Source organism: Protopterus annectens, chromosome 9.part0 (genome assembly GCF_019279795.1).
Source record: "Protopterus annectens isolate FY-2018-M chromosome 9.part0, PAN1.0, whole genome shotgun sequence".
NCBI classification, from domain to species: Eukaryota; Metazoa; Chordata; order Ceratodontiformes; family Protopteridae; genus Protopterus; species Protopterus annectens.
In genome coordinates, this window is record NC_056743.1 from 1,276,407,777 (window position 1) to 1,276,423,408 (window position 15,632).

General features: G+C 40.6%; 1 protein-coding gene across 2 annotated transcripts in view; it reads right to left on the minus strand.

The window, feature by feature from the left end:
- SNRNP200 (small nuclear ribonucleoprotein U5 subunit 200) overlaps nt 1-15,632 on the minus strand; it is a 1,344,735-nt gene that overhangs the window by 623,422 nt on the left and 705,681 nt on the right. For both annotated transcript variants that reach the window (XM_044084204.1, XM_044084205.1), the window contains one exon: nt 12,507-12,661. In XM_044084204.1, coding sequence (XP_043940139.1) covers nt 12,507-12,661 — 155 coding nt within the window. The remainder of the gene's footprint in view (nt 1-12,506; nt 12,662-15,632) is intronic.

The window sequence follows — 15,632 nt, forward strand, 5'->3', positions numbered from 1 at the left end:
CATTGGTCCTGGGTGATCATGTGCCAATTTTTGAGAAAAGTGCTAGCTTTCCCCTAGGGTGCTGTCAAAAGGTAAGTGCTTGGCATTTGCAGAGGAAGTCATTGGGACTGTTTCCTATAAGGTTGTGATTTGTCTTCCTCCTTTGGGGCTGAAGCACCCCATTGTTTAGGTCTGTAGGAGCCTTGGGGCTGAGATCTGCCTCTTGGGCGTCTATCTGCCTCTTTGTGGCCTGTCTGACACTGGAAAGGACCAATTTTTTGAAGGCCAGTTTCTGCTAAATCTAGGTGGTTAAACCTGTAAGAAATCTTTCACTGTCTGCATTGACTTTGCTTTATCCTCCATTTTCTTTAACACCTCTTCTGCCTTAACACCAAACAAAGTATCATGCTGTAATGGAGCATCCAATAATTTTACTTTAACATAGATAAAGCAGTCAATTACTTCAACTCCAGATTTCTGGCTATTCTCGACCTTCATGCCCCTAGCCGCACTAGTAGAATCAAGGTCAATACTGCACCTTGGCTCACTAAAGAAACTAGGGCAAGACTTGCATGAAGAAATAAGGCATGGGACACCTAGCGAACTACTAAAACCCTAACTGACCAACTGTTATTTAGGCAACTAAGAAATGATGCAAAAATCAGTAACCTCAGACCTCAGACAAAAAGAATACTACCACCGCCACAACAGGTTCACAAAACTAAACTCAGAAATTCTGGATGGGAATAAAAGACTCTCCACCCAGGACAAACCACCACCCAAAACCATCTGTCGCTAATCAAAGCTCCCCCAAAGATATTGCCAACTCCTTTAACACCTTCTTCACCGAAACCATCCAAACTTTAGCTAACCAACTCTCACCCACTGGTTCCAATCCTAGCACAACCAATTCCAAAACTACAGCTTCCTTTAGCCTCCAACCAGTCCCTACTCAACTCATCAAAACCCTACTTAGGAAACTAAGACCAACCACCCTGGCTGCTGACCTCCTCCCAGCTGACTACTTACAAAAGCTGCAGAAGCAATTGCATACCCCATCTCCATCCTTATTAACCGATCCATATCAGAAGCCATAATCCCTGACATATGGAAAATCTCACATGTCATACCACTTCACAAAGGGGCAGTTCCACTGAACTGTCTAACTACAGGCCCATAGCCATCTTGTCTCCACTAGCTAAGATCATGGAGAAGTGTGTACATATTCAACTCATGAAATATCTCACAAAAAACAAACTTTTATCCAACTCACAACATGGCTTTAGGCCCAATCACAGCACCACTACAGCCCTTCTCTCTTTCTCAGACACTATAAATCAAAATCGTAACAACAACGTACCGTCCTCTGCTCTCTTCCTAGACCTGTCCAAGGCCTTTGACATGGTGGACCACAAAATGCTAACGAACTGCCTGGAGGCCAACAACTTAAACAAACTGGCCCTCCAATGGTTTGAGTCCTACCTACAATGCAGGAAACAGGCTGTACTGTGGGAGGGTAAACTCTCCTCACACCTTTCCATCAGACTAGGAGTACCCCAAGGCTCAATACTAGGTCCCCTTCTGTTCTACATCTTTATAAATGAACTTAGTACAGCCATACCAGAGGCTACCTGCATTCAACATGCAGATGACTCAACCTTGATCTGCACTGCCTCCACCCCAGCCGAACTTACCAAAATAACACAAAGCACCTTCAACAAGGTAGAAAACTGGCTGCTAAATCAACGCCTAATACTAAATCCCAATAAAACTAAACTACTTCTCTTTACCCCAACACACAGGACCTCCTCACCTCTGTTCAATATAACAGCTAATAATGGTACCATCATCACCCCCAGTTACCCAAACTAAACTATTGGGTGTCATGATCGACTGCAACCTCAGATTTGATGCACACATCAATCAAACGATAAAAACTACCAATAAAAAACTTGGTAGTCTGTTCAGGATCAAAGCATACCTCACCCTGCAAGCTAGAATAACAATTGCCCGCTCCCACCTCCTATCTACCCTTCTCTATGCCTCTCCTCTATTCTCCCACCTGAATAAAACCAATCTTAAAAAACTGTCTTCATGCTACAACCACATCGCCAGATTTGCTACTGACTCACCCTACCGTACCCTCCATTGCCAGACCCTGAAACTCCTGGGCTGGTTGGAACTACCCCACCTCCTACAGCTCAACCAACTTAAAGTCGCCCATAAAATCCTCCACCAACCGGACACTACCCCAGCCCTAAGAAACATAATCTGCCCCTACAATAACAGTCGCCCACTACGCTCATCCACCAAACTCCTAGTACTTACAATCAAATCCAACCATGCTGCAGGCGACTCCCTCTTCACCAACTCTGTCGGTAAAAACAGGAACTCACTACCTACTGACATTACCAAAGAAGCTTCTCCAACCATATTTAAACATAAACTTATAAGTCACCTCAAGCCACACTGGATATGCCCCTGTACCAACCCAGACTAATACTTCACACTTCCCTCCAACACACTCTGCTCAGCTACTCCCCCTCATGTAATTAATGAGATCCTTTATGACTGCAACTCCAACTATTGTTATCCTCGACCTCCATTGTCAATAAGAAAAGTATGCCACTGGCCTCACGGAAGAATGCATATACTATGTCTACAATCAACTTGTATTGTAACCACAATTTAGTGGATTGTCTGTTTCTTTATATCTATGTACTATGTCTACAATCTTCTTCTATGCAACCTCTATTAGTTGAACATTTATTTGTAATGTCTATTTCTTATCTTAATTTGTATCTTTGGAGCTTTTCTCCCCGGGACTCCGCTGAAAATGGACATGTATACAGCTGGACCATCCCGGTTAACAAATGTAAAATAAATAAATAAAAAATAAATAAAAAAATGGTCAGGTAAACTTTGTTTTCAACCAAGCATGTGTTCGAATAACAGAGCCTGTAACTGCGGCTCTACAAGAAGCCTCTAATGAATCAAAACCACATTGCAGAGTATGCTTTCCCACTTGTTCAACTACATGCAATAAATCCTGCATTTCCTTACTGTCAGGACTGTCTATATTTGAAACCATTTTCTGTTTTAACAATGACATGAGGTAATGTTGATATTTAAGCATGTGAGACTGACAGTTTAAAGCTCTTACAGCTAAAGTAGCAGAAGTGTAAACTTTTTAACCCCATCTGTCCAAAGCTCTGGAATCCCTATCCGAGGGGAAAGGATTTTTAGCAGTGGAAGCCTTAACCCCTGTAGGACCCTGAGAAATTGTTTCTGGGTCTGCAGCAGGGTTTCTGAAAAGAAATTTATGAGAATCAGGGATCCTGTAGTACCTATCTGGCTTGACAGGTGCGGGGGGTAAAGAATCAGGAGACAAACTGGATTCAGAAAAAACATCAACAATATCAAGCACAGGGGGGATTAGCCAGGGGCCTGTGCTGAGGCAATAAAAGGAAGTCACTTGAGCCTTTTCTTGGATTCTGAATAATCCTGGCTCTCCCAATGGAAATGCTCCCTCATGGTCTGCAGGGTTTCCCCAAAAGAATAATCCTCAGGCGGAGAGGCATCAGAGTCCTCATAGGGAGGGAGAGAATATCCCTGATCAGAAGAGGAATCAGAGGAAATGGAAACCTGGTCAGAGGAATCATAATCAGTGTCTTGCCTAGGCCTTTTGTCAGGAGGGGGATGGGAACCCCTGATTAAAGTAATTAGGTCTTCGGACATTTTAAGCATCTGATTCTTTGGCATGGATGACTGTTCTGGAGAATGCTGTACTTGTTTCCCTATCTTTAACGGTGTTTTTGACATTGCCTTTGCTGCTGTAGTGGACTTTATTGTAAGCTGTGAAGGTCTGAAAACACCCTCAGAAGCAGATGCCTGCTCAGCGGCTCCGGACCCATCTGAGGGTATAGTTTCCAGAGGCCCAATACCTTGAGTTTCCACAGGCCTCTGTGGCTCCACGTGGCTGTCGGTTATGGCCTGTGGCTCTGAGGTAGCGGGTGTCAGGGGCTGCAAAAGCGCCTCACTGAGAACCGGCGACTGGCCTAGAAGAGGCTTCGTCGTCGGTTTTGGACCTCGGATGCCCGTCCTTTTCTTTGTATTTGCGTTTTTTATAAATTCCGATCATCGGTTGTTCCGACGGCATTATGTAATTAAACCTTCGGCCAAAATAATGTAAAGCAAAATCAAACCGACGTTTAATAGTGCGTTTACTGAATCTAGTACAAAACCGACAACTAGTAATGTTGTGGTCAGGGCCTAAGCAAGGAATACAGTAAGAGTGAAAGTCCTTATGAGATATTTGCTTCCCACAAGAAATACAATTATTAACTTTTACTGACATCGGTCTGGAGCAAGAAAAAGTTTCCCCAGTGGGGTACTTAGCTTTATTGAAGACTTTGGTTCTGAAACTCAATTTTGAAAATCTCAGGAGTCGGACGACCGGCACTTGCGAACTGCTTTTGCTTCGGGCACTGCACGGCAAGAAAGACTGAAGAAAATGGCGTCGGTTGCAACTTTTATACCCCTTGCGCACTGTCAGGGAAGAGGTGACAGCAACCGACGCCGGACCAAGACTTTGGAACTCGGGCCGACTGCGGGTTGCCTGCCAGCAGGATAACCCAAGTGTAATGACTGCAACAGTGAAACACGATGAACATTCAGCTAATGACATTGCTACGGCCTCAAAGTGTTTACAGTTTAGGCAAAAGTCCAGAGTACACAGCCTACTTCTGATAGTCTTCAGTGTGAGCCCTTGACAACTGTTGCAATTCTTGATGTCATGTCCTGCATTCAGACCAAAAATACAGCTAGTATGGTAGTCTCTCTGTAAGGGATCTGCCTACCATGCCACATGTTCTCATTTTCTTGCTAAGCATAAGAAGGGTATCAACGGGACACACTCAAGGCAATCTAAATCATACAAAAAAGAAACAAGAAAAACATCTCCAACAAAGTACTTATCTACCTGAGCTTCACCAGATCTGAATGGACAGAAACAACTAATTCAGATGCTAAAAATGAAACTTTTACATATATATTCTGTGGCAAGAAAGTTTAAAAGATGATGCAGGCATACATTTCTTCTTTTGTGCTAGCATTTTAGTCATGCTCCAGGGGCACATGCATGCTGTACTCAGGGTGGGGGAAATCTTCGGAGCTCTTAAAGAGTGACTGGATGGATAAAACATAATGCAGTCCCAGATGTAAAGAATCTTGCATCAGTCATCTAATGTATTATGTATCAAAGTTTTGGATTCAAATCTTCCAATTTACAGCCATGTTGCCTAATAACAGCAGAAGTATTCCACGAAGGTGTCATATTTCCACTGAGAATTATACTTCTGTAGTTCCAACACAGACTCTTCAAATCAAACATTTTTCAGTTCTGCAAAGTTAGCTTTTTAGTTCTGTGGACTTTCTTACCACCACCCTATTATTTTCAGGGCACTTAAAAATAGCATAATAAAGGAAGATGTTGTCTAAGCTCTAGAAGGTCTATATTTCAAAATGAAATCTCTGGAACCCATGTGTACCCGAGTTACGCAAATCAACGTACCTGTCTCATTACCAGTTTAAATGACTATGCCCCATTTCTAGTATGATGGAATATGAAACAGTACACATTTAAAACATTATAGAATGGTTTTTGCCAGTATGCTTATGAAGACCACAGGCAGTTCCATCTGTGCTTCCAGCCCCATGACATTTGCTCTGCTTGTCTTATGTAAAATGTGAGCCACATGACAATATTATGTATATGGGTGTACTTAAAAATAAACAAACATACACACCTAAATGCTGAAGTGTCTAGCGTTGCCAGAATATAACTGAAAAAATAACAATGAAAATGAAATGTGCATGCGCCAAGACAATCTGAGTATGCAGCTTCAAAATTATATTTATTTGCAGGGAACAAGCCCCCCTCCCCCACACATACACACACACACACTCCCGGCTACTTATACATTAAACCTGTACAAAACTGGGAGAAAGGGATATTCCCCAACCAATGTATTGAAATCGTACAACCATCTGTTTTCATGACCAAAGTGTGTTGACAAAACATCTGTTGACCTTAAAGCCATATTCTGGTGTGTGTGCGTATATACCCAAACATACACACAACTGCATAATATATACATATATATATATATATATATATATATATATATATATACACAAACCTTATCCTATTCTACCCCTTTTTTTTACAATTTTAAGTATCAAAACTAGGGGCTATAATTGACTTTCCGGCTGACACAGACATCCTCCAAATAGGTGTCACTGAGACATATACCTGGTGTCAAAACCATGGCCTCAAGCGAAATGCCAAAAAGTGCATAGTCATCCCCTTTGGAAAAAACGAAGTACCCACAAACTACCACATAGGTGGTAGCCCCCTAAATACGAAGACGTAATAAGGAATCTGGGGACCCATGTAGATAGTAACCTCTCCTTTGATAATCACATTGCCAAAGTGGTTAGAAAATCCTTCTATGTGGCCCACCTAATCACAAAAGGGTTTGCATCCTCATCAAAAGAGGTCATTGGGCCCCTCTACGCATCACTCACCAGACCCATCATAGAGTACAATGCCCCATTTGGGATGTACCTTACAAGACACCTGCAACAACTGGAAAGACCACAGAAGTACCTCACCAAGAGGATCACTGGCCTCAAGCAGATGCCCTATGCAGCTCGAATGAAGAAACTCTAGTTGTACTCGGTTGCATACCGCCTACTCAGAGGTGATCTCTGTCTGACATACAAGGCCATGTCCAACCCAGAATTGATGGACATGCTCCACCTAAAGAAAACCATATCTCCTCGAGCCACACTCTCCAGGGATCTAAACCTCACCACAACAATAAATAGGACATGCTGGAGGGATAGATTCCTGTCCCAGAGACTTCCCATGCTCTGGAACAAGATTCCAATCTACATTAGGCAGAGCTCCTCGCTAACCTTCTTCAAGAGAAACCTTGACGAGTGGATGGGAAACAGAAAGTTTACCCCCAGGATCAGTTCAGTGGCTCTGCTGGACAGAGGCACAGGGAACTAATCTAAGGGGGCGGCGAAAGCCAACACATTCTGGCTAGGCTTATAAATGCCATCAGGCAGATAGCCTAGTACCTACCTATGAACCAAAAAGTAGTAAACTGATCATTTCAAATTATTCTTGACTATAAGTTACACAAACATTTACATCTGCAATTCCATCTTTTCAGCTTCCCACCTTGCTCATGGGTAACAAGACCTCTTAATTCACCTACCCGATCAACTTCTTCAGCTTCAAGTTGCACACTGTCTCATGGGTTCATAGGTGTGTACTAGGCTAATGGCCCTGGAGCCTTTACAAGCCTAGCCCACAAGATTACCCTTGCATTGTGCCACCTCATAGCATTTGTATTCTTATTTGATCTCTTGCCTGCAAATCTGTTCATCTTCTGACCTTTCTATCATAACAGCATTTCTGTCTTCACAGATTTCACATCAGTGCTTACCTTCAGCAACATTATTTTATACAAATATGAAAACAATGATTAGGTAAGAAATTCACTCTTTAACCTTCTGTAAGTTAAGAACTGAGATGTTAAAGCAGGTGTCTCCAATGTAGCATGCATTCCTAAATTGTGGAATGACAATCCTTACAGTTTTTGCTAACATTCTTTCTCAATCTTCACCACAGTTAAAAGGGCTGTTGCCACTTGTCCCTAGGACTGGAGACAGTATGGGATGAATCCCACTTGCACAGCAGTCTTCTGAATTCCTGACTTGCATACTGTGGAACACTGTCAGCTATGTCATCAGTCATTCATTTGTCTCACAACTACAGACTTTAATGCACTAATCCAACTTGCACTTGTTATGCAGTACTGCATTTCAGGGAACAGTGAATAATCCAGACTTACAAGATAACCTCTACTTTGAAATTGTACAAATCATTGCTACTCTGCTCAATGGACATGTTGGGACCATATATGCTCTAACATATCTTCCTCTGCATTGTTGTTAAGGTATGAACTGCATATGGCACAACTCTGTATTGATTGTTTTATGAACTGATATTTTAAATATCACTTTTCTCATTCTCTCTGCACTGGACTACACTCGCACGTAATTCATGCATCATGTGTGAAAACTATGCACTACTTGCTCTGTGAGCTGATGCAAATATTTTACAACTCAATTTTCACTTGCAGTTTTCATGAAAAGGTTCACATATCCTTTAAAGCATTTGTCATCTCATCTGATTTGGAATCAATATTTTAATATTTTGTCAGCTATGAACATTTAGCCTTGACAGAAAAATAATGACTTTCTTTCACTGCTGATGCTTTTGCTAAGGGCAAGACCTTGTTTTAACGTCTTCCAGTGCCATCTCCGTCTGTACAGCTCTACAATTTATTTTACTTTTCTCTCACCAATAATTGCAGTATTAATCAAATATTATCTACTCTAACAATTCTTCACACTTGTCTGGTAAATAAATTCTCTCAACATTCCTGCTGTGTAGTTGCTTGCCTAGTCAGTACTTCATTATCAGAACATATCTGTGTACATTAATGATAGTCTGCAATCTCCAAGGGACTTTGTACAACTACTTTCTGAGCATGCTTTGCAAGGGTTTAGGGTTCTTTCCAGAGCTTCTTTACCACAGACATATTCAAGGAATGTGTTCAAACCTACATCACTATTCACAATTCCTTTTTCTGTACAAGAATAGGTCATACACCCAGAAGTGTGCTTGATTCCTAGGCAAATGGTGTACTCTAAGATTGCAGATTCCATACCATTTGGTGCATCAGTCTGCAATACAACTGGCTTATCACTTCACAACACTAATTTTGATGCTCTGGCAAGTACTTTCTACAGCATTACAGAACTTTTGCCCTGTTTAATGCTCCATTCCCAACAAACATCAAGTATTTTTTTGGAGGCATAGCTACTTCAAACACAAAAGGTGCAGACTACACAGGATATGTATAATTTTTAGAAACCTATGCTTGCATGTTCTGGCTTTGCATCTGCAAAAAGTCACTGATTTTTCCTGTATTAAGCTTCAGTCCCCTTGATGTTAGGATACTAATCTTGTATTTCAGACTTTTTTCATTCATTCATTCTACAAATAATTCTCAATCCAGTTCAGGATCTATGGAGAGCCAGAAAACATCCTGGCACTCAAAAGATCAATGGTTTCATTGTACAGAAACGTATCCAAAGCAGGGCAACAACCTAATGCAGTGCACACATACACACACAAAAGTGGCAATAAGCAGGACCACTGGGTTCACCTACAGCAAGTCTTTGAGATGACACAGGAAACCACAGCACCATAAGAAAACCTACATGGACATATACAGGATATACACACTTCACAAAGACAGCAATCCATTTGAAACATGAACAGCCAAGTTCTGTAAGGCAGCAATGCCAAACAGTGTGCCACTATGACCTATCACTCTTATTTCACATCATGCCTAACATAACTTGAAATTATGCTGACAAATCTATTCAGCAGCATTATAAGTTTCTTGTCATATTCTTCTTGAATCTGACCCCACAGTAACAGATGATCAATTACATCTAACACCTTGCAACCCTTCAACTACCTGTGCAATGACTTTGGAACACCCCAAGTGTTGATGAACTACCAAAAAGGAGAGTGAAGAAGCAGCTCCTTCCTAAAGGTGAGACTAAAATGTACACAATTAGGAGATTTCTGCAACCAGCTTTACCTGACAGAACGCTGATCTTGTCATTTGGCATTACTGAGACTACTTCAACCATAACCAATGGACAGTACTCCCTTAAAATCATAATTCGGATATTACAGATTAAAGTTGTTGCTGTGACTTTCGGCTTTTCCCGGTTAGGGGTCGCCACAATGGAACTCCGGTCCACTAATGATTGGCAGTTGATTTTTACGTACCGAGTTGCCAGCCCTGATGTACAACCTTCAACAAAGGCACGTCCATTCACACATGTCTCCACGCAGAAGACACTCTACTGAGAGTCGAACCAGACAGTGCCTTACTGTGAGGCGACAACACTACTGCAGCACCACCACCTTGGATGTCTGATATTACAAATGTAAATCTTTTCATGCTTTCCTACAGGGATTCTACAATTTCACCCATTCTGCTGGCTACAAAAACTACTGAATTATACTTAAATCTTCCCATTTGCTTTAATTGTACTCCTGGCAGCCACTGGCACTTCTTTTGGAGTATATACAACTGACAAAGCTTTATCTGAATATAATTTTCTCCTAGATCATCTCCCAGGTCTGCGTAAATAATTCAGCACATTCATAAATGATATCACAGATATGACTCTGTGGAGTATTCAAGATGTTTGTTTCTTTAACTGGGCAACTGTTTCTGAATGTACACAGGAGCAGGTTCTCTTTCGTTTCAGGTTATTTTACCATTTCTACATGGTCACAAGGCAAATGACCCCAAAATGTATACTTTTTTGGTCCCTCCTCCTTCCGTCATTGGTACTGGCCCGTCACCCCAGTAACTGTCCACACCAGGTCAGCCAGCTCCCACCTTGTCCTCCCAATTCTTCCGGATTTAATCCACTGTTGCTGGGACCACTCACAGAACCTAGGTATCCTGAGGCTTGTGGACCTAATGGTATGCTTGGAAGGTGGTGTGCAATGTAGATGTGTGGCATGTCACCTTGCCTCTGCAGCATCAGCTAGCAATGTCTCCACCCAATTTCCCTCTTAATTCCACTTACTTATCTACCCCCATTCTTGCAGGCTCAATGGTGCACCGGGGGAGCAGGCGTGCAATGCGTATGTGTGGCACATCACCCTACTTCCACAGCAGCTCAGCAGTATCTTCACACTATTCCCCTTTTAAGACATGCCTACCAGTGTGCATTCAGCAGCCTCCACCAGAGATCGGCATAGTAGATGCCCACAGGTCCACCACCCTCCTTGGGGTTGTCATGCCCATCCATCTCTGTGGCTCCACCAGCTGCCACTAACTGAACCCTGGTTGGCTGAGTCACAGTCAGGGCTTTATCTTTCTAAGTCTTCAGAGTAGCAGGACCCCATAAATATTTAATGAATTCATTTACGTGCTATGGTGTTTTGATACTGCAGTCTCTGTTTTACCATATACCTCTCAAAAGCTTTTCATATTTTGTTTTGTATTTTCCAGGCAGAGACAAATTGCTAATTGCTATCACAGCTCTACTCCAGTTAAATTGAAATACACACTTTCCCCCCATATCAACAACTACACTACACTAGCATAAACAAATAATTTTTAATGTTTCTATCAAACATTTAAATCATTTGAACACACCTGTCTTTCTTTTTAAACATCTCTGAAAAAAATGGTTCTTCTGAAAACAGCTTCTGCAAAACTGATTAAATGCAAGACATACCTGATGTTGTGTTTAAAGCCATACATACGAAACAAGTTTGAAACTTCTCTTCTTGAAATGCAAAATATTCAATACCTTCAAGTCTTCTTCTCCAGTGACATGAAGAAATGTGGCACAGACTTACTGCCCTTCCGCTCACAGTGAGGAATAAATCTAATTTCTAAATCTAAAGCACTGCAGCAACAGAATTACTGTGGCAGCATTTGGACCTTTTTTCCTAACTGCATATTACACTTCTGTACTCATCAACAAAAATTGAAAATGTATTTTTTTCACTCCAGATATATTACTTCACGTTTGTTGGGATGATCAATGAGCAACATACTGTGGATGCTTGTCCAGCCTTTATGAGGTCAGCATGTTTAGAGAATACATACCACTATGCTACATGAATTACAATCAGAAGATGGGACTGCGGTTTTCATCAAACATTTAACAGCTCACAGCACATTTCTAGAGTAGTCCTTATTAAAATGGTCAATCACAATAGTGTCCCACAATAAAACAAACCATAAGTATGTCAGCCTCTGTGATGAAAGCAAATCAATGACATGTTTGGGATAGGTGTGTTTTCATTAACAGCATTTAAAAATACTGTTATTAACATGTTGACCCCCCTAATACAATTCAATATTTAACTAAGTTCTTGGATGAGAAAACCTAATCATCTGAATGAAAACACCTCTAATAGCGTATCAAATGATCTAGCAGCACATACAAAAGTTTGGTCATATTAACTCATCTGCGGAGTAAATCATTTTGCCTCTGCCAATAATCTTTGCATAGGACAAGGCAAGTTTTCCTCCCCTCTGTCACAATTCAAAAATGCTGTACTAAACTGTTGTATGTCTTTACCTAGTTTGGGTGGTGGTGGTATCCTATATTCCAGTTTCGACAGATAAAGTGCCCTATCCACCCTACTTCATGTCAAACAGAAGCACTGGGATCTTAAACACCCAATGGTTTAAAGGAACAAAGGAAAACAAAATCTGTCAACTGGTGATTATGCACCTTTTCCTTGAGGAAAGGCAGACCCTAACTCAAGCTCTACAGACAGCAGAGGCAGCAAGATCACAAGACACAGATGAATATATACTCTGACTTACCTTCTCATCCCACTGGAAATCAGGAGTGATTGTTAGCTCCACTTTTAGTGTTGAACGAGTAATGGGCTGCAGATGCACTGACAGTTCCAGTTTAGGGAACATATGCACAAATTTGTGGATAGTCTTTCCCATCTTGGGCACTCGAATCAATTCCCCTACAGAAAAACATTACTTAACATTAGATTACGAAGAGTATATGCAAACTTGTCAAAACAAAAAACTTTGCTCTCATTATACATATACTTTATTTGTACTTACAATGACAAAGGATAAATCCCTTTACAAGCAAGATAAGCAGCACACAGTTACTTACTATTATACAAATAATGCATATTTTATATTTAAAGTAGTCTGCATCATTTATATGCACATTTCTTTTTCGCTTCTACTCAACCACCTTTTTAGCTCACCCCAAGGTCAACTCCTGGTGGTCTCCTTTTTATAAGTCAACAAAAAAAACATGAGCAACAGAACTGAGTTCATGGAATGCTCTGTTTTAAAAATGGGCTAACCTATAACAGTTCCAGCTTGAGACACTAATTGTGCAGGCTTGGTGTAGGAGGGTCAGGCTTTTAAAGAATTTTCAGGACAGATACCTTTTAATAAGCAGATATCCCATAAAGGTATACACATTGGGATGGGAGGGTGGCCTAATGGTTAAGGTGTTTGCCTTACAAACACAAGGTACATGGTCTGAGTCTCACAAGGGATAATTGGCTAGGCTTAAAATGGCTCACAAGGGCAGTTAGCTTAGTACTAACCCATGAACCATAAACCATGAACATACTGCAGCAAAGATCCCTATGCATTACACCTTATGTTACTAAGCTGGTCAGCATTCACCTAGTACTTTACTTTTGTATTCCTTATATTAATGGTTCCAGGCACAGGCCAGAGTATAAAGGACTAAGAAAATTCTTAGGAATAGGGCTCACTCATTAAGCATGCAGCTAATATAATCCTTTGCAAAACAGAAATGTCGTAAAAACAGATGTGCAAATGTACTCATTGCATGAGTAATCTCTGAGAAGGTCTGCAGCAGCAGGTTTATGCTTGGGACTTTCTTTTATTGTATTCTCATATAGCTCTTCAAACCTTTGACTACTAACCAAGGTTTTGGAAGGAAATGCCCTTTGGACCCATTTTAGTGCCCATGCCCTCCACTGATCTCCAATGTCTGCCTGGTTACACCTAGTACAACCAAGGAAGGAAACTGTTTACAAACATCTCATGACCTCAAATTTCTGCTCAACTGACTACAAGAAATTGGTGGAGTAGATGAAACCACATAAATTCTATGAATAAAAATCAAAGTAAAAAGGCATGCTGTATACAGCACACTTAACAATGAAGTAACATGGAAAGTACCCACACATCAGTTTGTATCTTACTGCACAGAACCACTTGCAATATGTTTACACACCGGAAGACTCCGAAGCAGAAAGACTCTAACCTCCATTGAGGAGGGAAAGCAAAAAGGGATAATGACAAATAAGCCCTAAAGGAAGTCCTTCCAGAAGGATTGCTGCCTCAAGACTGAATGTCCAGGTTATGACAACTGCAGACCTGCAGTATTTGTGAAATGATGATCAGCTTGCCACAGCACAATCATCATCCAGAGAGAAATTACAGTAACTCAAAGATTTTCTACATGTCCTGTTCCAAAGGGACCTAAATTGAATAGTGTTAACACTAATGTAAAATTACTCATGGTTTCAATAATGATTTGATAGATACTTTGAATACTGTGCCTACTGATACTGAGCATATAATGGTATCTAATGGTGACGCACACAATGATGCTGACGCAAGGGACAATATAGAGTTTAATACTTTTTAGATGACCTCGTAGAGTTTTCCCTCCTGAGGGGATACAAAAGAATCACCCAACTGTCACTGGGAATCTTTAACTACTAACAGGGCGATTATGGCCAGCAAAATAGAAAAGGAAGAAGGGGCAGGAGAAAAGGAAGAGGAATGAACTACAGGGAAAGAGCTTATTGGACGAAGACCAAGACTTCCTCTTAACTCCTCATATAATACAAAATGGGGTCATCTATACTTATTATGGTTATATTTTTAATTATAATAGCAAGGTTATACCCAAGACCTATTTTAACAATTTTGAAAAAGGTTTTACTTTTGGACCTCAAGAGAGGGGGAATATAGTGATTTTTTTTTTTAATTAAGCTTTTCAGTTTCAAAATGTAAACCTGGATTATATCTTTGTGAATGAAGGAAAACCTGTTACAATTTAGAACAATAAATTTGTTAAACAGAATATTAAATATTAATAATCTTGAATTAAATGCTTTATATGTTTGAAAAATACTGTAAGAATGAGAAAAAGTATGGTGTGATTGATAGCCTACACCACTGCATGATGTACTAAAGAAAGGGAAATGTTAAACAATCTCTCATGCAATAAATTAAGAGTTATGAATCCAGATAAAGGAGGTGGAACAGTCATTATGGACAGTACTGACCATACTAGTAAAATGTTACTATTACTTTATGATAATGATAAATATAAACAAGTGCTTGAAAATGAAACTAATATTGCACACCATAAACTGATCTGCTTTTGTATGATTCTTTAATGCAAGGTGTTAGTACTGACAAATACCATTTTTAAAGTACTAACCGCTCTAGAGTTCCTACAATCTTTTGAATACCTAAAATGCACTAAGCTGTTACTGATCCTCCTAAGATCAACAGTGGTTCCACAGGGTTCAAAGTTGTACTCTTTAGCAGTGTTTAAAACCGATGTCTAAAACCCTTTCAAAATGTGTTGCCACAACCCATGAAAGACTTAGTCACTTCACTTGCATTGCTGATGACTTGTGGAAGACGGACCTCTCAGTTTTGACAAAATATGTGACTGACCTGTTATCAAGTACACCACATGAAAAAATAGTTGTGTAAAATCTTACCATAACCATAGATGTCTTTCTACATGCTGCAGTACCCATAGCATGAGGGAGTCCACTTCCAGTTGACTCGTATGTCCGACTGTTTTACCAAAGTTAAATTGATACTGCATAGGTAAGTGTGTAGGCCTGTCACACTACACGTATGTCGGCCATAAACAGACGTCAGGTATAAAGCGGATGTCACCATGCACCT